Genomic DNA, 22272 nt, shown 5'->3' with positions numbered 1-22272 from the left:
GCCTTAAAGCAAGAAAATTTTCACCGGCACCAAAAAATAGACTGGAGGAGAAATTATAGATTCTTCCATAGTCTTTGTTTTGCTTCTCCCTTTCCCTACTGAGATTGTTTAGTTTTATCCTCAACTTGATTTGGATTTGAAAAATGCCTTCTAAGATCTTCTGTCACAAGAGATTTGTTATTTTAATGTGCCAAAAGACTCTTTGGTATTATCTCATTTGTATTCTAAAGTTTCAAAAACTTAACTTGGCTGAGCAAGGTTCCTCTCCTACATATAAATTAGCATTGTATTTTCCTAACAGAAATAGCCTCTAAATAGGATTAGAGTCTGAAGTGAGGTGAAGCCAGATTTAATAATAAATTAGAGAAGCATCTTGATCAGTGTTTGACAGGTTTCCTCACTGGGAGTTTAGAAAGGCATTTTTAGGTGTAGAGGGTGATGGTCTTGTATCCGAGCTGCATCCCCCAACCTAAATCCCTAATCATTATAATTAAGTGCTATGCTCTCTAGGGATGAACATAACAAATCTAGAAGTATTAAGCTGGCAAAACTTATTACCTGAAAAATACCCATTAGGGACATAACCCCTGAGGCAATTAGAAACTATCTGAACCAAGATCTATAATCTGGATTATAAATCCCAGGTTACTTCATAATTGATTGTGTAATTCTTGGGTTGTAAATGTTACAATGCATAGTCCTCACTTACCTGTTCAAGCAAACCATCTGAATTAGTAGAATGGTGGCAGTTACAGTGGCCAAACTCCAGAAGCTAATGATCTACTGAACAATTCTGGGCCTACTGCAAGCAACACTGATGACCACCATCCACAATGTTCCAGTTAACAAAATAAAAACTACACAAGAATAGAGGAAGTGGCTCATTGTATTCTTTTATTCCTCATTTTAAAATGGCTAGTCATAATAAAAATAAAAGTGTGGCTTAACGGAGGCCACAGTTTAGATATTGCCATAGAGAAAGATTCAGTAGAGACTTAGACCGTTGGATTCTTGGGTTACTGATTTCTACTGCCATGGGCTTTTACACGTGATGAGAGATTTTTGGCATATGAAAAAATATTGCTTTTTGGTTAGTTTTTTCTCTCTCTTCTTTCTCTTGCCCAGTTTGGGAATAAAGAACCGTGACACCACAAGAAATTCATATGGAGCATTTCATAAAAGCAAGGTAAAAAACACAGGAAACCACTTGGGAGGATTTACCAAATGCAAATAATATCTCCACACAAGGGACTCAGGCCCACTGCTACCCTTTCCATTTAGCACCTCAATCCAAGGCTGTAATGATACATGAGTATTTCACATGCTTCCTGGTTTAGAGAGAACAGCATTTGCTCTCTGGGCATCATTCAGAAAGATCTGTTTGGATATTTAAAAAGTATGAACCCAAATTCTCCCCTAGTTTTCCTAAATCCTCCAAGACCTTCAGGAAAAGAAAATATTTGTGGGAAAATTTTCAACACCAAAACCCGAAGATAATAGAAGTGGTGCCTTTGTATGCTCCCTCCTGGAGCAAATCTGCCTGCTCATGCTTGACCAGAGGCACAGAAAACCAGGCCAGATCAAATGTCCTATTGGCATTTCTTCAGCCCTACTGGAGTAGTGGTTTTGCAGTGGTTTTCACTGAAAGTGAATCAAATGGCTATTCTGCTCTATCCCACCAGATTCTCCTGAACATGGTTTTTATACATGGTTTCCTCAGGCCCAGCTGATGAAGTTATGACCAGGCTTGCCTCCCTTACTTATGGGTAGATATAATTTCTTTTTCTTTTTATATTTATATATTTATAGATATTTATATATACACACACCCAGTAACTCAGAAGAGGAAAAATATAGAATCCGTAGTAATAATAAAAAAAAATTAAAAATGATCAACCCCTACCGCACTAGGCGAGCGATTGCACAAGGTCCACAAATTTAACTGTTCTGTTGGTAGCAAGACAGGCTACAGCCTGCACTCTCTTCTGTGTGAGGAGGCTGGCACCAAGTCCTTCCCTTCACTCTCGGCAGTGTGCGACAAACTGCAGTCTCTTGGTGACTGAGAGGGAAGAGTGCAGGCTGTGGAGGTGAGCAAGGCCGAGATCCCATTGTAGTGTTTAGAAACTCTCTTTGATAGTTTGGTTTTAAAAGGTAATTGTTCCCTCTGTTCTCCCCACCCACCGAAACCTGAATTTATTTCTTTATTTTTAAAAGTCCATGCACGTGATGGAGCAACCATTTGCCGAACAACATCCATGTCTCCTGCTCATCAGGGACAGGACGCTTGGAAATCAGCCAAAGAGAAGTAGACAGTGGGGAGATCAGCTCCTCATACAGAAATCTCATATGTGGTCCCCCCCACTCCAGAGACTTTCTTGACTCCTCCTCGAGTGGGACTGTTGAGAGGTGGCTGGCCAGGGATGGGTGAGGTTGAGCCCAGAGTCCTGGGCTGTCCATTAGACTTGCTGTAAGAGGGTCTCATCTGCACCTCGTCTCTGGGAAAAAGGAAGGATACAAGGGCATCAGGAAGTGAGCATTCATTCAATGGCAATGGAAATGGAGGATGCCTCACACACAGATAGTTTAAGGGAAGGAAAATTTGGAATACATATTGGCATTCCCTGGAATGCAAAGGGAAATACAACAGCAGCGGATTGTCAGCCCACAAAGAACTGACAAGGCAATAGAAATATTTTAGCGTCCTAGGACGAAGAAGCTAAACACAGAAGAGAATAGGACTCTACACACTGGGAATTCCACATTTAGCCAAAATATAGCACTGTATGGAAGGGATAAACGAAAGTGTACTACAGACCAAGAAAGGGTTGCAGGAAAGGGCACGTATATCAAAAGGACTGTTTCTTATAACCTGTTCCATCTGCTTATTGAGTATGGCCTCAAAAGTATCATAAGAATAGACAAGAAATAGGGAAGAGGAACATAGAAAAATAGGAAGATGAATTGTATCACTTATAGTGTTTTTATATATGAGGTAGTAATCGGGCAGGCAATATAAAGATTCAAGCATCTCATATGAAAGCCAATGACCATCTCACAGACCCACACAGCTCACCAAAAGGAATGTGATACTATGCAATGTACCCTGCATTATAGAGCTAAGGGTGAGGAAATGGATTGGTTCACACACTGGAGAATGGGAAGGAAAAGGGAGGGAAGAAAGGGACAGACGAGAGCAGACACTATCTGTAGATCACTCCCAGCAGTTTCTTTCAGATGTTGCTGGAAGGAATCACAATTATCTTGGAATCCTTCGCCAGAACAGTGGTGGGGCAGATCTAAATGTGGTTCATCCTCCACTAAGTCAAGGAACACTTAAAGAATGAGACAAGTGTCACTTGTACTTACTTTGGTGCCAGTAAAGGCTGCAAGGCCACCTCCTCAGTCTCTTGGACGACAGCCTGAGGCGACTGTTTTTGGCTGCTGTAAGACATAGATTTGCCCATGTGGGAGGATGAAAGCTGGTCTGGTGAGCCCAGCGCGCGCACTCTAAGTGCATGTGGTGGTTCTGGTTTGCCAAAGCGAGGTGCCACCGGGCGGGTGAGTGGGTTTTTGCCCAAAGGTGAACGTTTTGAATCGTCCGAAGAGGAACTCGTTCGTGGGGCATTGCTGGACCCTGGTGTGGACTGAATCCCAGAGTCCCCTAGGCCTATATCTTCTTCTTTGGCCAGGGGTGGTGGCATAGATGACTGCTGTAGCAACTTCTCCCGTTCCTGCATGGAAGCCACAATATGGCGCGAAAGATTGTCATAGCGGACGGGTGAAGAATCACGAGGTTGCTGGTGCTTGGGTGAACCCGAGCTTGGAAAACGACTGTGCAAGTCAGCCTCCCGCTGTTGAGCAATACGGGCTGAAAGAAAAGGAGAAGTGTATCCCATGAGTGGGTCTGGCTCTGAACTTGCCTGCACTGACTCAAAATCCGGGCTATCAGATGGCGTGAGAAGACTGTCATACGACAAACTCCCATTGCGTGTCTGGTTCACCAAGCTCTTGTATGATGTGGAAGTAGTGCCTTCAGAGCGGATGGACTGAAGATGGCCCATTTCAAAGCCTGTGCCTTGAGCTGACTTGAGGCTGGAAGAGCGGGAACCACTGGATAGAGGATCAAAATGGAAACTCTTGCCAAAGGTGGGTGATCGAAAACTTTCTGGTTCCAGACTTGGTTCTGAGCGGTAGCTGGGGTTTCGGCTGCTTTCAACGATGGACGTTGGCTCCTTCAAACTGTCTCCTCGACTTAGCTATTATAGAAAATAAAAGATACAGGAGACATTCAATAGCTTCCTAGGCTCTGCGTAAGAACTGAAAAATAAAGTATGTTATCTGCTTCTTCAAGGCATCCTATAGGCCTACCAGAAGGAAAATAATTTTCTCACTGTAGAGATTGAAAATTTGCAAGTTATTCAATTTACATGTTATAGTAATTCACTTACTGAAAATCAGCATAATGTAACAGAATCCTGAATATGGATCTAGGATACATATATTTAAATTCTACCTCAGCTATAAATGCTGTGGATGAGATGGGTTTGGTTATATTTCTAAGCCGAGTCTGTTATAATTATTTAATCAGTTCATAGGGCATCAAAATTGTATGTTAAGCCAGAATACAATAAATTTTTAAAAAACTGTTAAATACATAATAAATCATACAAAACCTTAAAATATTTCAAATGTTTTACATAGCTAGTTTGAAGATGAGACATCCTATATTACCATTTGGGTGAAGAGAAGGTGGAAGGGATAAGTGGACAATTAGGGGAACAAAACTATGGAAAAATACAATACATTCTGGCTGCTGCAGCCCGACTGCCTAATTTGGCTTCTGATGCAATCATGGTTAACATAAATTTAAACTTGAGCAGGCAATGATTCTATGGTTAACAACAGCTGAAATTTTGTTAGATTTGTTCGTTGAAATTCTATCCCACTTTCATTCAGAAGCTTGAGGTGGATATACAAGGTTTCCTTTTCCTTGGAAGTAAACTGCTAGAATTTAGTAGAATTTCCTTTTGACTTGTAGGAGTCACCATAAAAACACCAACTTTTAACAATATCACAATATTTCTGCTATTCTTTTCCTGCACGTGTTAATACAATTAACCCTCTTAAAGTTACTTATATGTAACACTTTGGGCAGTTTAGGGCTCACGCAAGATAGTGCAAACTAAAAATAGGAAGGAATGTTGGTAAATAGCTTTCCATTGCCTTTCCTTGTCAAAAGGATGGAAAAAATGATCACATGACCCCAGGAGAATGCAACGGTCATAAATATGAGTCAGTTACCAAGCATCTGAATTTTGATCACGTGACCATGGGGATGCTGAAATAGTCATAAATCTGAAAAATGGTCAGAACTCACTCTTGAGCCATGGTGGCACAGTGGTTAGAATGCACTACTGCAGGCAACGTCTACTGACTGCCAGCTGACTGCAATTTGGCAGTTCCAATCTCATCAGGCTCAAGGTTGACTCAGCCTTTCATCCTTCCGAGGTGGGTAAAATGAGGACCCAGATTGCTGGGGACAATAGGCTGACTCTATAAACCGCTTAGGGCAGGGGTGAAATCCAGCAGGTTCTGACGAACCGGTAGTGGAAATTTTGAGCAGTTCAGAGATCCGGTAGCGGAAATTTTGAGTAGTTCGGCTGGCCCCAGAGTGGGATGGGAATGGATATTTTGCAATATCCTTCCCACAGGAGTGGGGAGGGAATGGAGATTTTGCAATGTCCTACTCCTGGAGTGGGGTGGGAATGGAGATTTTGCAGTATCCTTCCCCTGCCACGCCCACCAAGCCACACCACGCCCACAGAACCAGCAGTAAAAAAATTTGGATTTCACCACTGGCTTAGAGGGGGCTGTAAAGCACTGTGAACTGGTATATAAGTCTAAGTGCTATTGCTAGTGCTATTTCAGGGCCATTGTAACTTTGAACGGTCGTTAAATAAACTATTGTTAAGTTGAGGACTACTTGTAAATATTTTTTTTAGAGTTCTGTATTTCTGGCAGTTCTGTATAGAACAGCAATGAGCAAAAAAAATCTCTGGAAAATTTTCATTAATGCTCTTCAAAATCAAACGATTAAACAAGTCTACTTCTCAGATCTAATTAGATTAATATCCCTGTTCTGAAATAAGAATTCTATTTATATATGTAAAGTTTTCCCCTATACATTATATTCAACAGATGACTATTTCGATTCTTTGATCCATTATTTTTTCATCTGCTCCAATTAGTAGGTCTCAGAGCTCTAGTAAAAACTAAGGCAGATCCAACAAGTCTGAAGTCTGCCAAACTCCTCCCCCCCCTTAGTAAAATGTACATCAATCCAATTAAGGCCTTATAGTCTCAAACCAAATTCCCTTTCCAACACCTCCCCCTGCATGTTCATCTACCGCAGTCTATTCTTCATGCTAAGCAAGCTTATTTACCTTGGCACTGGTGGAGTGAGGCATTGCAGCTGAAGCACTGCTGCTAGTATAGCCAGGTCGATACTTATACATGGTTGGAGTTGGAGGGCTGTCCTTACTTAGCAAACTGCTATCTGTAAAGAGAAATGGAAAACAGTGTGGATGTCCTAGATGTTTTAATGTCGCCCTGGGTGTCTCCTTGAATCCTTGTCTCAAGTGCCATAGATAGCAAGTGATTGAACTGTAAGAACCAAGTTACAGTAATCTGTCCCGAAGATTAAGGAATCAACCAGGAACTAAAACATGCACAAAGGGTGGAGATAAAAACAGGGCAACAGGAATGTTTTCCTTTTTATGAGATCACATCATAGATCGTAATTATAATGCAAATGCATACATTTTTTAAAAAAACCCAAAACTACACATAAAGTGCTTGAAAACTGAAAAATTACGGAAGAAAAAAACGAAGACTAATGTATGGCTATAATAACTAAGTTTTACACACACACACACACACACACACACTCTTCAGGTTATATAAAAGTATTAGAAATACTTATTTATTTGTTTATCTATCATGCCCTTGAACATTATATTTCTCTGTCTCTCTCCCTCAGTTTTCAGTACTGCTGGATGGGAGGCAGTAGTACTGATCTGAGAACTCAAATGAAAACCTGCAAAACAAAGCGTTGAATACATCCACCCATATTTTCCTATATATTATTATAAAACACACAGATGTATAATATAGGCCAAATAATAACTAAGGTCATATCTTCGATTTACTACAACAATTGAGCCCGGAATTTTGTTTTTAAGTAATGTAATGTAAATTGTTGTTGTCATAAATCAAGTCACCACGTGACTGAACTCGATTTTACAGCTGGTTTTATGACAGTTACTAAATGAATTAAATGGTTATTAAATGGTAAATGGTTATTAAGCGAATCATGTGGCTGCTAGCACGAATTCAGATTGCCCAATGGGTGTTTTTGGATGGAAAATGGCAAAAAAGTGTCACAAAATGCAATGTGACCATGGGATCCTACAACCTGTCATAAATGAGATGGGTGATCTCAATCATCAGTGCAATCCTGTGACTGCAAGGGTGGTGCGACAGTCACAGCTTTGAGGACATTTGAGGTCTTAATTCTTTTTCTTTTGAGAACGGCCATTGGAATTTCATTTTCATGTGTGCCATTGTGTGCACAGAAAAGTGACAATAAAGGTTGTGTTGTCTTTTCAGTCCTTGCTTCAGCAGCATTATCATCTGACCCTCTAATTACTTTAAAACTGCCGTATTTTTCGGAGTATAAGATGCACCTACCTTTTTTGGTGAGGAAAAAGAAGAAAAAGAAATCTCCCTCTGCCTCTGCCTAATTTTGCGACTTTGCAGCAAACAGCAAACAGCCTGCTTTACTTTCATTTTTGTTTTCAGCATAGCTTGATTAGCACAAGGGAAAAAAAATCTGCTCCAGCAATTTACCTCTTTGCAGCAAGCAGCAGAGCCCTGCGCAAAACAGCTGAGAGCAAATCAGCTGAGAATCGGGAGGCGGATTCAATCAACTTGTGCTAATTAGGTTGTGCTGAAGCTGAAAAGAGCTGTTTTTTCTTGCTGTTTGCTTGCAAGGAGGTAACTGCTGCGAGGCAGAGGCCAAAGAGTGGGGGCCAGTGGGTGGGCGGGGCTACATTCGATGTATAAGACGTACCTAAATTTTCACCCCCTTTTAGGGGGGGAAAAAGGTGTGTCTTATACTCCGAAAAATACAGTAATCATTATGTTTTAAGTTCAATAGCCTGGTTTTGCAGCGATGCAGAGGGTATTTCCCTGATAAAGACAATCACCCAGGTGCATAACTGACTGTGTCTCTCAAGCAAACCCCTCTTACCCTCATTGGTGGCCAGGGTTAAATGTGTCCTCAGACCTGTGTAGCGGCTGAGGTCTGGTTTGGGTGGTGGTGGTGGTTCAGCATCAGCAGACTGGCTCTCTGTTACTTCAAGGCTTCCTTTGGACTGCAAAGGGAAAAAAAGCAAAGCACACTGGCACAATTGGAAAAAATGGCAGAAATCAATGTTATGAATATTGTCCTTGGTTGGATAAAGGTGGAATGCTCTTAAAATGACCAATTACTGCTCCAGCATTTCCACAAATGTTTTTGTAAACTGTACATGTATCTGTTGCTGGATGAGAAGTGAAAAGCAAAAACTAAATGATCTAAGACACAATTTTTATGTTGTATTGGTTACATAGGAGGGAAATGTAAGTTCAAGTTCAACGCCTGGAGAAGCAGAAACAAGGAGTGATATTACTAAGGAACAATGCCTGAAGTAATCATTTGAAACCTACTCACATTGCCAAAACCCTGAGAATAATTTGAAGCCACTGCTTGTTCAGCATTTTTATTTCCTCCTCACCTTTGTTCTCTTCAGTTCAGCCTGGATACCATTATCCATTATCTTCATAGCAACCTGTCCGTCTGATATTTCTGGCCGTAAGAATGGAGGCCTCACTATTACAGTCTGTTCTCCCTTTGGCCGCCCAAGATACCTAGTGAATAGTGAAAAATAATTTAAGTAAAGTATAGTAAAATAGTGCTTTTAGTAAACTATTTATTTACCTGGCTTAGCAAGACAGTGTAAGGTCAGAATAAGTTTGAAATACATACATTTTGTAATTTGAAGACATTTGTGTATAGGTAGACTGGTCATTTATCAACTATCAGAGTTACAACAGCTGCCATAAAATGTGCCCAGCCCCAGTGCTCTTTGACAGTTCATGGCAAAAACCGCTGGTTTGGCAGAATGAGGTAGCACTTGGCATCAGCTATCAAGCCTTGCTGTGCACCCTCCACACCTCACCAGCCACCTGCTGGCAAGCCACCTGGGACTTGCAATTTCCTCTTGGCTTCCCCGCTGACTTTATTGTTTGAAGCTGGCAGCAAGTTGTGAGAAGATCCTTACTTAAAGACCCACGATCCTTGCTTAATGATGGCAACAAAACTGCAGGGATTGCTGTTGCTAAGTGATATGGTCACATGATATTGCCTTTATGACCTTATCACTTAGTGACAGAAATTTCAGTACAACTGCTATGCTAACTCGAGGATTACCTTAATATTGTTTTATAGATGTAGAAAAATGATAGTAATTTATTAAATTTATATGCTGCCAGATTCCTAGTTGTACTGGTGGTTTACAATTATTAAAATTTTTTTAGAAACAAAGAATAGTACAAAAGCACAAAAGCAACAAAAACAAAGTAACCAAGGGGGCCAAAAAAATTCCCACACTAAACTTGGCAGTTTCTAGAAGTAACTAGAAGTAATGAAGAAAGTAACAGATAAAATGGCTGCTATATAAAATTACCTTGCAATTCCAATAAAGGAATAACATACAAAACAGGATTATACAATAGGAAATGTATTCTAGCCTTTTGTTGTTGTTTCCTTTTGTAATTGATCTTATGGGAAGACATTGCTTTTCTGCACAATAGTTTATTTTAATGTAATTTTATAAATGTGAAGAAATGAATACACGGAATTTTAGTATTGTTAGGCAGGGAAATGTAGTACCTGTAGATTCTGATTCATTACAAAGTAGGTGTGTTGGGTGCAGAAAAATAATCTAAATACAGCTGCACAGTTAAGCAACAAAAACATATGCCTACAGAAAGCTGCACTGTCCTAATATATTTTACATAGTGACAGAGGTTGAAAGGGAAACTTGGTTTTATGGTAACTCATACAGTCTTCCTCTTTAATCATGCACAAAACTAGTACAAAAGCAAGTTGCAACTGGAGGCCTTAGTAATAATATCACATATTTTTAATTTAGAGCTAATTAGTGTTCCTTATTATCTAAAGTGAGAGCCAGTTAATGCGGTTAAGGCATCAGGCGAAAAACTAGGAAACTGAGTTCTAGTTCCACCTTAGGCACGAAGCTAGCTTGGTGAACTTGGGCTGGTCATCTTCTCTCAGCCCTAGGAAGCAATGGCAAACACTTCTGAAAACCCTTGCCAAGAAAACTGCAGAGAATTGTCCAGACGGTCTGAGAATTGAACATGACTGAATGGACTAATATAAATCAGAAAGGTATTTTTCCCCAAAGAAGTAGAATACTTGGAGCAGCAATTCATCTTCTGCTCCAGGAAAGTCTTAGTTTAGATGACCAGAGTCAGAATTTAATTGCATTCATTAATTTGGAAAACAGGCCACAGGCACTTTAAAAGAGATCACTCAGTCAGCCTTTATACCAAATTAATACTCCTACATCTTTAGATACTGATCAGCATGCGCCCCTTACAATCTACAAGGGAGAGGAAAAACACAGCTGCTCTGTCAAACATCAGTTTCCCCAGGGAGAACCAGAGATCCTAATTCAGGAAAGCAAATATGATGTGATAGGCATCACTGAAACTTGGTGGGATAATGGTCATGATTCATGCACAACATTGGAAGGGTGTAATTTATTCAAAAGAAGCAGACTGAATAGAAAGGGTGGGGGCGTTGCACTGTACATGAAGAAAAAAATATATTGAACAAAAATTCAGCAGAGAATGGAAATCCTATAAAAAGTATTTGGGTAACAATAAAAAGAAAAAGAGAAAGGAAAGTGATACCACTGTGGGAGTTTTTCACAGACCACCTGGGTAGAGAAAAGAAATGGATGAGGCCTTTTGGTATCAGATAATCAGGCTTTCACAAAGGCATGTAACAGGGATAATAGGGGATTTCAATTAGGTCTAAGAAATTCTTGTTATCTCTTGCTGATAACTTCATCAAAAAGTGGAAGAAAGAGCAAGCTGCTTTCTGATATTGTGGATTTAATAATTATCAACAGGAAGAATTGATTGAAAAGAGGAAGGTAGCTGGCACCTCTTGGGAAAATGAACGTGTTATCCTTTATTTGTGATAGCCAGAAAAGAAAGAACTGAGAAGAGTCAGACTGCATACTATACCAAGGTATTAAAGAAATTACAGATAGTCCTTGACTTATGACAATTGAATCCAAAATTTATGTAGCTAAACGAGACCGTTGTTAAGTGCACCGTTGTCCCATTTTACAACCTTTCTTGCCAGGGTTGTTAAGTGAATCACTGCATTTGCTAAGTTAGTAACATGGTTGTTAAGTGAAATTGGCTTCTCCATTGACTTTGCTTGTCAAAAAGTCACAAAAGGTGATCACATGAATCCAGGACACTGCAACTGTCATAAATATATGCCAGTTGCCAAGCAGAGGAATTTTCATTACATGACCACGGGGATGCTGCAACAGTTGTAAGTGTAAAAAATGGTCATAAGTCAGTGACCATTTTTTCAGTGCTGTTGTAACTTCAAATGGTCACTAACCTGAATGTTGTGCTGTAAATCAAGGATTACCTGTAGTGTAATGACTGCAAAACCATTTTAAACTCCTGGATGACCAGTGAAGTTCCAGAAAACAGCACTTTTTTTTACTAGTTTCAAAAAAGATGAAGGAGGCAGACTCACAAAATGACAAACATTTCAATTTTACCTCTCCTGGTTGCCTTGGGGACCAGATGGGGGTATTTCAGGCTGGAGGTGGCTGCTAGATTGATGGCAGACTCCATCCCCTGTTCTCTTGCTCTCTATCATCCTTTTTTTTTTTTTTTGCTTACCATATTGATGTATTATTCTCATTTTGTTCCTTTGCCACTGTTTACTTATTGTTCTATTATTTTACTTCTCTTCTGTTTATTATTGTAAGCTACCTAGTGTAGCTTCATGGCAGGAGAGGCGGCAAATAAATTTAATAAACAAATAAAATTTGTCATCTATACTAGGCAAGTTTCTCAAGGAGATGATCAAATAGCATGTTATGGGGAGGAGGTTAATAATTAACCAAAGCTGGCTTTGTTACAACTGATCATTCTGGACTAATCTCATATCCTTCCTTGACAGAGTTACTACCTTAGCAGATCAGGGAAATGCTATCAACATAGAATGAAAGCCAACAGAAAACCAATGCAGTGCTCAAAGCAAAGATGCATTGTGGATCTTTGCTTCGGATGAATCAACCAAGGCTGAATCAATTGAAGCTTTCAAGTGGTAACTTTTAAAGCAACCCATGTTCTAATCTGGGTGAGTAGTGACAATGTCATGAATCACTGTAGTAAGATCCTCTTGCTCCAATTAATGCTGCAACTGTTGTACCCGCTAAAGCTAGCCAAATGCTCTGCTGGTTTCTACCTACTCTTCAGGCAGAAATCACAGATCTGTTCCTTCAGGAGTAATTCTTTCAACTATAAGCGATACTGCTGGTATTGCCTGAGTACCCCACTGGATAAACAGTAACTTTGTCTTGCTAAAATTCAAGATTAGTTGGTTCTCTCCCATTGTGAAGGATGTGGAAAACAAAGCTCTATGAAGAATATTAAAGGAGCTAGGATTATTAAAAGGCAGCTGTTGGGGACATGTAATGTTACTCTAGTCTCCAAATACCTGAAGAGTTGTCATACAGAAGAAAGCCAGATTTCTTCTGTTGCCACGAGCTGGAGAATACAGTAGCCCTTGGTTAACAACCACTTGTTCAGCAATGGTTTGAAGTTACAACAGCACCGAAGAGTGGTGATTACAATCAGTCCTTCAAGTTCCAGTGGTTCCCAGGGTTTAGCACTTAGGTGCTTACAGCATCTTGTGGTAATGTGATTGCAAATGGCAACCTTTCCTGCCAGTTTCCCACAAGCAAAGTCAATGAGGAAGTGGGCAGAGAAGGTTGAAAGTTGATTGGTAACTCCACCACCCAGGCACCTTCCCCCAGCCCTTCTGCAGTTATGCCTTCCTTCCTTCCAACCACCCACACACGCTCACCAAGCCTTACTGTGCTTGTGCCACACCTCCCGGTATCCTTGTGCATCCTTGCATGCTCTTCCCAAGCCTTGCTGAGATTGTGCCTTTCTGGCCACTTGCACAACTATGTGTGCTCCCTCTCTCTCTGGCAGCAGCCACTTACCTGCATGCCGGCTTGCTTACAAGACACCTGAAACTTGTAACTTCCTGCCAGCTTCCCCACTAATTTTGGTTGCTGGAAGCCAACAAAAAGTTGTGATGAGGTTACAGCTTAAGAATCCACAATTCTTGCTTAACTATGGTAACAAGAGAGTGAAGAAATTGCTGTTGCTGAGTAATGTGGTAACATGATGTTGCACTTTATGGCCACATCGCTTAGTGACAGAAATTCCAATCTCAATTGCCATTGTAACTCAAGGACTACCTGTAGGTTCAAATTACAAGGTTTAAATTGCTGAATCATTCATACAATTAGCCGTGTTTATGAAGATTCTCAGTTATCAAGGTCATGGTTGCCCCAAAGGTGCTTTTTTTCAAGAGGCAATGGGATTTTCTGGTCCAGAAAGTCCAGTTGCCCCTTGAAAAAGTACCTCTGGGATAGTTAGCAGTGAAAAACTTCCTCTCACTTTTCACACTAACAGTGAAGACAGTAATTCTCATTTCCCCTCTTCTCCATCTTACTTTGGTGGAACAGAATTTACCTGGGAGCTGGAGAGCTGCAGAGGACACGACTGACATTCTTACAGCAGCCATTGGTAAACGGGTTTACCCCACCTCGGAACTTGCCTGTAACCTGCAAAGACCAAAAACTGGTTAGGCAAAATTCAGTGAAGTGAACAACAAAACAAAATGGGAAATACATACTTGTTCATTGGTAGTGCGACCTCTGGCTACTAGTACCACATGGAATCCTGTAAGGCCAGCTACAGGAATAAAGAACAAACCAGCCACACACATCACGGCCATACTGCAGCAAAGTCAAGGAACAATACTGAAGGATCACAATTTATTTCTTATCTGGAGATTCACTTCCCATCTGATAGGTGGCATTGTCTTAAGCAGATCTAAAAATTCCTTGCCAGGTTTCATTTTTACCACGGAGCTCCTGGGGTTTTTTTTTTTTGAAAAAGATTAAAGGATACGTAACAGCCATGCGGATTCCAGAGAGCTCTTCCACTTGATATAGGACATACAGTAAACCGAAACCAAACACACCCATGATGTGCGCTGTAAGTGAGAGCAGGAACAGGAAGAAGTAGCGGTAATTGCGTCTTCCTATGCAGTTGTTCACCCATGGACAGTGATGGTCAAATTCCTTCCATTAAAAAAAAAAAAGGTTAGGAAAATAATCCCTCTAGAAAGCCAGGCTATAGTTTTACATTATTAATAAAACCATTCTAAACTACAGCACATCTGACTACAATTCAAGAATTTATTTCCATTCATGATAGAATGTAAAACGTAACTCTTCGATCCGATTGATCTGATTGACCTTATGCCTTTCCTCTCTTCATGTATTCTGTGTGTTTGTGCGTGTTATGTGTGTATAGACAGACAGATGAGTTTTGACATAACAAATGTCAGGAGATGCATTCTTCTATAACCATTCTCTATACAGTTTGTAACATCTAGCCAATTTCCCAGGCCTCACAAGCAGAAATAACAAAGTTACTGAACATGTTCCCAAACATTACTGTTGAATTGCTCAGCAGAGAAAATCTGATTCAAATAGTTTGCTTCATCTCAGATAACTTTTCCTTGCTTTAGCTCTAGGGTGGAATTCTGAAGCATAACAATGTTCTGTCTACACTGACTATGATGAAACTACTGGGGAAGGGTAGCCCCACTTTTTGTCAAAGACTCTTGGAATGCTTCCCTCCTTGGCAGATGAATAACTTCCTTCAGATGCTGTTTTAAGAACTGCATTTCCCTTCCTACCCCCATATTAGCCAGTGAAAATATTAATGTCTTCCTAGGTTTACATCTGAGGCAACTCATTTTCCAGCTCTGTGTTTCCAATATGCCTTCGCAAGTCCCTCCTCATCATTTTGGCAAACGGATTTTTGCAACTGAAGAACTTTCCTTCCAAGATGCTTTTAAGCTTCAGAGCTATCCTGCTATACACCTTTAAAAAAATCCTTTTTGGGCCCTCCCAGTCTAAACCCTACTCTGAACGTCCACAGATTCTCAATGCTATTTTTAGAGTAGCCCCAGGATCTTCGAAGGAGCATCTTGTGGCATCTGACAACTTTGGTGTTGAGCTTGGATAATTAATATGTGATGGCCTATATGAATTGGTATTGCCTGAAGACAAGAAAAATAAACCTACATTCAATGACTGGTTATACTGTATGTATCCTGTGACTAAGGTATAACCTGAAAACAGGTGAAACTCCAATCCTACTGAAGTTAAGCAGGTCTGGGGCTGTTCAAATACTGGGTGGGAGGAATCCGAAAAGCTTATTTCAGGGAAAAAGGTGACATAAAAGGAAAAAAGGAACAGCAGATTTAACACCACCACCCCTTCTGAAAGTCCTGTGAGTTCCCTTATTCCCTTCTCCTTCCCTTTTTCTTTCTCAAGATTACATTATAAAACCTGACACTCAATACTCAAGTTCTGGAATTGATTAAAAGCAGCCCAGATTATGTCAAACAACATCCCATGTAGAATAAGCATTTTCAATCTCTTTAGAGGGGATCTCTTTTCTCATTTTATCTTCTTACCTCCACACAGTTGTCACAGACACTACAATGGGAGCAGCGTGGGGGCCGGTAGAATCTGCATGTTGCACACCATTTCATGCGCACTTGAATACCCTTTATTTCCACAGTTTTGTATAAGGGAGCTCTGAAATCATCCTCCTTGTCCTCATCTTCTTCAGCTAAAGCAGAAGAAAGCCATCAAATGCAATAGAAGAGGGGGGAAAAAACCCAGAATCAATATATTTCCACCTTCCAGATTTGAAATGATAAATAAGTTATACTGATGGCAAGACAGATATTTTTCAGAATGTTGAAACCAAAATTTATTACAGGTAGTCCTCTATTTACAACTGTTTGTTTTGTACCATTCGAAATTACAACAGCACTGAAAAAGTGACTTATGATTGGTTCTCCCACTTATGACCATTGCTACATCTCCCTGGCCACGTGATCAAAATTTGGGCACTTGGCAACTGGCATGTATTTATGACTGCACTGTCCCGGGGTCATGTGACCAAAATTTGCAACCTTCCTAGTCAGCTTCTAACAAGTAAAATTAATGGTGGAAGCCAGATTTGTTTAAGGACTGTGTGATTCACTAAACAACTGTGGCAAAAAGGTTGTGAAATGGAGAGCAACTCGTTTAACAACTGTCTTCCTTAACAATGGAAATGTTGGGCTCCCTTGTACTCGTACATCGAAGACTAATTTTATAAGCTATTGACTGAAGCAGTCAAGACAACATGGATTATATAATATAAGCAATACACCAATAATCATAACCAAGCCTGTAAGTCAGACCCCCTGGCAAAAGGAACCAGGCAATAAAGGAAAAGAGCAATGCTATGTGTTCACTGCTAAAACTGAGAAATTCCAATTTACTACTTTAGGCAAATATGGTCATGGTGTCCAATAATACTGAACAAGTATTTAAAATTCTCAATATTCACTCTTAGACCTATACTAGAAAGGCAAATATTTGCATTTTTACAGGTAATAATTGTGTTACAGGTAACACAATTTCTGTTGTTAAGCAAAGCAGTTATCAGGTGAACTGCAGCCAATTTTATGACTTTTTTTTGCCATATTTGTTAAGTGAATGATGGCAGTTGTAAATTGTGTGGTCATTAAGCAAACCCAGCTTCCCCCACTGACTTTGCTTGTCAGAAGTCAGCTGTGTCACAAATGGTGATCAGGTGACCCTGGGACACTGCTATATGCCGGTTGTCAAGCACCCACATTTTGATCGTGAGACTGTGGGGAACGCCACAACAATCATAAGTCTGAGGAACGGTTGTAAGTCATTTTTCAGTGCCATTATAACTTCTAACAATCGCTAAATGAATGGTTGTAAGTTGAAGATTACCTGCATTGTGATGAAAAAAATCTTATATAGATGTAAAAAAGAAAATGCCTCACAGATGAAAAATTGAAATAACCATAGTCATAATCCCCATTTTTAGATTTATGATTTGCAAGAAACCGGAACACTGCTTACCTCTAGGGAATATGCCAGGATCCATGAAAGTGGCCATACTGAAGTTGGCCAGCACAAAAAGGAAGACCACAGCATTGTAAATGGGTATGATTGGGGAGATGTAAAAGCTGAGTCCTGGACACCTGTACAAGAAAAAGCAATCCAAAACGAAAAGAATCACTCTCTCAACTTTATTTGATATTCAAACATTTTCCTTAATAACTGTATACTTGCACTTTGTCATTGCAAATTTGTTCAGAACCTCTTGGAACCAATTAGCAGAGCGAAAGTATTGTTCTACTCAATTAACAAAATTACCTAAATACTTAACATCTAATCAGAAACAGAAGATGAATTACTTGAGTTCAACTTCATTGGACAATTTGTGGATAACCTAACTCACAAGTGAACCTTCAGAGTAGACCCACAGTACACAGAATAGGAAATTTCAAGGGGATACTCCTTCAACATGCATTACAGGTGTGCATATTACATCCACTATATAGAATAATCTCTTCTCCCATAAGAGAAGCTGTGTAAGAACACTATTTAGAGTAACACAAACATACTGTAGCAACCCTGGACATCAGGAAAAGGAAACAGAACACTTATACAACATCTTGCAACAAAATGGATCCCATGTAAATTTATCAAAAAGCGCCTAACCATTCAACCCTCTATAGCATAACCAACACAAACTATGAAAAAGATAGCACTGCTATACATCAAAAACATATGAGAAACAGCCAACACACTATTGCAAACACATGCCATCATAGTAACATACCAACCAACTAAAGCCCTCCAAAATATTTTAAGTAAATCAAAAGATCCCGTAGCCAGAAGAACAGGAATCATCTACAATCTACAGTGTAAGGATTGTAATATAGCCACTATGTAGGACAGACGGGCAGAAGACTAGCAGACTGCATCCATGCACACCAGCTAGTAGTCAGAAGACATGATGAAAACTCCTTAATTGCACAACACATGGACAATCTTAAGCATAGTTTCAACTGGAAAACTATGAGCATCCTAGACCAAGCTAGCCCCACCCCCAAATGCTAGAGAATTCCTGGAAGCCTGGTACTCAGACGAATCAGCCATCAACAGGCATATAGAGATAAGCAACATTTACATATCAATCAAAAATGACAATCAAAAAGCTATAAAGGAAACAAAAGATCAAAAACACCTCAGCAGCAAGACTCAGATAAGCAAGGATTAATATCAAAATTAATAGCAGACCAACAGTCAAGAGATAACCAAGTCCCCAATCAAGGGACTACCAACTCAGACAAACAATCAAACAGTAAACAGCAGTCACTTTTAGCATTGAAGATGTTGCTTGCCTGGATAACAAAATGTCTGCAAAAAACAATCAAGCATAGAGAGCACCAAGGACTCATCAGTTCAACCCTGAGTTATAAATGTTCTCTTCTTAGTATTAAAAACCTCCTATCTGTAACTTTTCATAATATTTCATAATATTATAAAGTAACAATTTTCCACTTACAGATTCAGATTCCTTAGTCATAAGAAGATCTCATGCAGAAATACATTACCTACTGAGAAGTTCTTTATATCCAGATTGCTAAACTTAGTATTCATACAGTGATGAGCATAACAGAATGAAATAATTCTCTATTCCAATTTACAAAAGAGCTCCTCAATAATGCTGATTTTACATTCAGTTCAAAAAAGGGAATATTTTTATTATTTTTGTATTAAATGCAATTACATGCCATCATTGACAATAAATTTCTACAGAGGAATGTGCACCTTGGATGGGATGGATTGGACTCTAAACAATAATAAGGGTATTATACCCTACTATCCCCTTTCCTGGGAAGAACCACTCTGATAATAGTGCCACCAGTCATTTTTTTTCCTGGAGAAATTCCTTGCTGCCTTGGTTTACCCAGGAGGAGGAAAATAGCATTTGCATCAGGAAGGGGGATATTCTAAACGCTTCCCACAAAATGAATGTCTTAATTAGGTATAAAATTAGAACAAGGTTTATTGTAAAAGCTGCAAAAGAAAGGAAAAATGATCTCCAGAGAGGTTGATTTCAGTCACTGTCCCTTCACTCATCCCTTACCTGTTCTATAATTCCCTATTCTTCTTCATGGATTTCTGCGGGTTGGGGTTTCCTTTCTTACCTAGGTTTTTTATGAATATTCATGAATAGCCATGAATATTCTCCTTTTAAATAAAAACCCATCTGATGGGCTCTTCCATAACTGATTAATTCAGGCCCCCTATTTGGATTGACTAGTCAGTTCATTTTTCTCTGTATACTTTTCCCTGCAAGTCTAGAACACAATAAATGTTGAACCAACCAATCTGACCTTCACGAAAAGAGAGTTCCATCTTAGGACTGCTTTTAAGAGAAGAGACCACATCTTATATACATACCCACTAGGCTAACTTTTCAGTGGGGAAGATCTGATGAAGACTACAGATCATTTCAAAAGGGGCTGTATTCCAATTACACAGCATTAGCAATTGTAGTGAATGAGATAAATCCCATTTAAAAAAGTTCAGACACTGTCAGTTGAGCAAAAATTAGCTGATCTGTTGATCCAGATAGTGGATCAACTGATCTGTTGATCCAGGTAGAGGCCGAGAACCAAACAAATGAGGTTTAACTTTGAGCTGAAGACAACCTCAATTTTCTTACTGTCTCTTTTTCCTCTATCTCTCAGAAGTGGAAGTATCTTTTCAAAATGATTGAATTGAAAATCAGGTTAAAAAAAGAAAAAGAAATACCAGTCCGTAGAGAAGTGACTAACAAATCAGGGAATTATACTGCATGCTGGGGAATAATGAAATCTAGTAGTAGATCAGATTATTCTATTGTTTGATAGTGGTTTTCATTGCAGAACAGTGTCCCTATGTGATTCTGAGTGAAGGAACAGAAGCGGAAACCAATCTTTAAAGAAGTCATTCTTCATTTTTTATATTTTTCTTTGTCTCTTTTCAATTTCTTCTTTAATCTGTGTTATGTTAATGTACCATAACATATTCTTGAATTCTTAATGGATCGGTAAGATTAACTTTAGCACACATTTTCCTTCTCCAGTCAAGTTGGGCAGTAGGGATGGATCGTGGTCGAGTGCAGGGCAGCTAAAAAGGCAGAGATGGGATGAAAGATAGGCTGGTGGGAGGGGAGTTGAAGCAGATGATGTAGCTGTAAAAGCAGGGGGGGTAGGCAAACACCCACATTTTTATCACAAGGCCTTGAAACGTCTTTAACATCAAGGACTGTTTGAAACTACTATTTGTTCAGCACCATTGTAACTTTGAATGGTTGCAGAATGAATGGTTGTTAAGTGAGGACTACCTGTATTTTCCTCTTCCTCAATTTACTCAGTTCTGTGACATTGTAAGCACTACTGACTTTTTTTAATGAAAAGAATAACAGTTGGGTACCTAGTCAAAATACTTTGTCTGTAAGGCTGGATATCTTGAACTTTCTAAAAGCAACTGCAACTGGCTTTGTCAAGGAAGAGGTCTTAGCAAGAAAGGAAAACAAGACAAGCTAGTCTGACTAGATGGATAGGGAGAACAAGAGTGATGAACTAAATATAATGCTAATGACTGGAAGAGAAGCACAGCAAAAGCCCACTTAGAATCAAGCTAGATAATCCTTAAATGTTTCCTAATGTACTGAAGATATTAATGGAACAGAGATAAAACTATATTAGAGCTAACTCATTTTAATTTTTAATGGAACAACAACAACAAAAAACTCTCTATGCTTTAATGAAATATGGGAATAGCCTTAGAATCCAAGCTATCTGAATGTAGATATAATGAAGAATGAAATTTTATCATGGGCAATGACTTCAGATTTATCATTAATAATTAAGTTCAACATTGCTTCTCTCATAACTGAATATAAAGAACACCTACCTGCTTTTGAAGCTAAGATACAAATGATTCAACACTAAACGGTTGCACATAACTATAGCTTAGCTTCTATAGTGCACATAACTATAGCTTAGCTTCTATAGTGAAAGGATGAAAAGGGTATAATTTTTCAAGCCTTCCAGTGCATAATAAATCGGGTTTAACAATAAAAAAAATACAAAATAAGGATCTGCAGGTTATTATTCTAATTTAACTGGTCCAAAGTAAGAATATGATAATGAGTACAAAATATCAAGCAAGGATGAACAAATAACAGCAAAGACTTAAATGCATTTAATCAGTGGCATCATAACAGGGACTAGACCTCTTTTGGCTCAGAGCTTCATCATAGAACACGGACAAGACTTAGGATAAATTGTAAATGATTAGCCTAGAAAATTACAGGAATTATACCTCAAAATAGTTCTGCAGCTAATTCTATGCACCAGTCTTGTTCTCAAGCCCATATAATAAAATTGTAATTACTTTACATCTTTGCATCAGATGAAAAAAAGCTAATAGGCCAAGAGTACCATTTTTTAAAATGCTGCCTTGTTATAAGACAGCAAACAATAATATTAAATAAAAACCTGATCAATCCTAGGAAAGGGTCAAAGAGATTTTCAGGCAACCTGGTGAACTCAATAGCTATTTTATTACCCTTCATATAAACTAGTGAACGCCTACCTAGGTTTGGCTTCAGTGGTGGGGCCTGGAGGTACTCCTTCTCGGTTGTAGTGCTGGTCCTTTCAAATTAATTCTCAGTGGAAATCAGGTTAATTCCCATTTTAACTATCTAGAAGCAGGTTAAAACAGTTCTCTTCTGGAGAGTGTCTGGATTGTGATATTGTCTTGGCTGAAATTTACAGATTGACTGCTGGGGGTTGTTTGTGCTTTATTCATTTATGTATTTTTATTTTAAACTCAGAGTGGGTGTTTCATTTGT

General features: G+C 39.3%; 1 protein-coding gene across 3 annotated transcripts in view; it reads right to left on the bottom strand.

Annotated features, from left to right (window-relative positions):
* Nucleotides 1–876: 876 nt before the first annotated feature.
* ZDHHC5 (zinc finger DHHC-type palmitoyltransferase 5) overlaps nt 877–22272 on the bottom strand; it is a 57322-nt gene continuing 35926 nt past the window's right edge. For all 3 annotated transcript variants that reach the window (XM_070931284.1, XM_070931301.1, XM_070931293.1), the window contains 10 exons: nt 17433–17554; nt 15956–16113; nt 14374–14546; nt 14096–14198; nt 13933–14024; nt 8838–8970; nt 8312–8435; nt 6444–6556; nt 3367–4256; nt 877–2495 (listed from right to left, as the gene is read on the bottom strand). In XM_070931284.1, the coding sequence (XP_070787385.1) occupies nt 2330–2495; nt 3367–4256; nt 6444–6556; nt 8312–8435; nt 8838–8970; nt 13933–14024; nt 14096–14198; nt 14374–14546; nt 15956–16113; nt 17433–17554 (2074 nt within the window). In that variant the 3' untranslated portion in view covers nt 877–2329. The remainder of the gene's footprint in view (nt 2496–3366; nt 4257–6443; nt 6557–8311; nt 8436–8837; nt 8971–13932; nt 14025–14095; nt 14199–14373; nt 14547–15955; nt 16114–17432; nt 17555–22272) is intronic.

Source organism: Pituophis catenifer, unplaced genomic scaffold, assembly GCF_029215685.1.
Source record: "Pituophis catenifer annectens isolate HBS135680 unplaced genomic scaffold, rPitCat1.0.hap2 SCAF_1, whole genome shotgun sequence".
Classification (NCBI taxonomy): domain Eukaryota; kingdom Metazoa; phylum Chordata; class Lepidosauria; order Squamata; family Colubridae; genus Pituophis; species Pituophis catenifer.
Note: the sequence above shows the minus strand (reverse complement) of the source record. Positions and strands in the feature narration are given on the sequence as shown.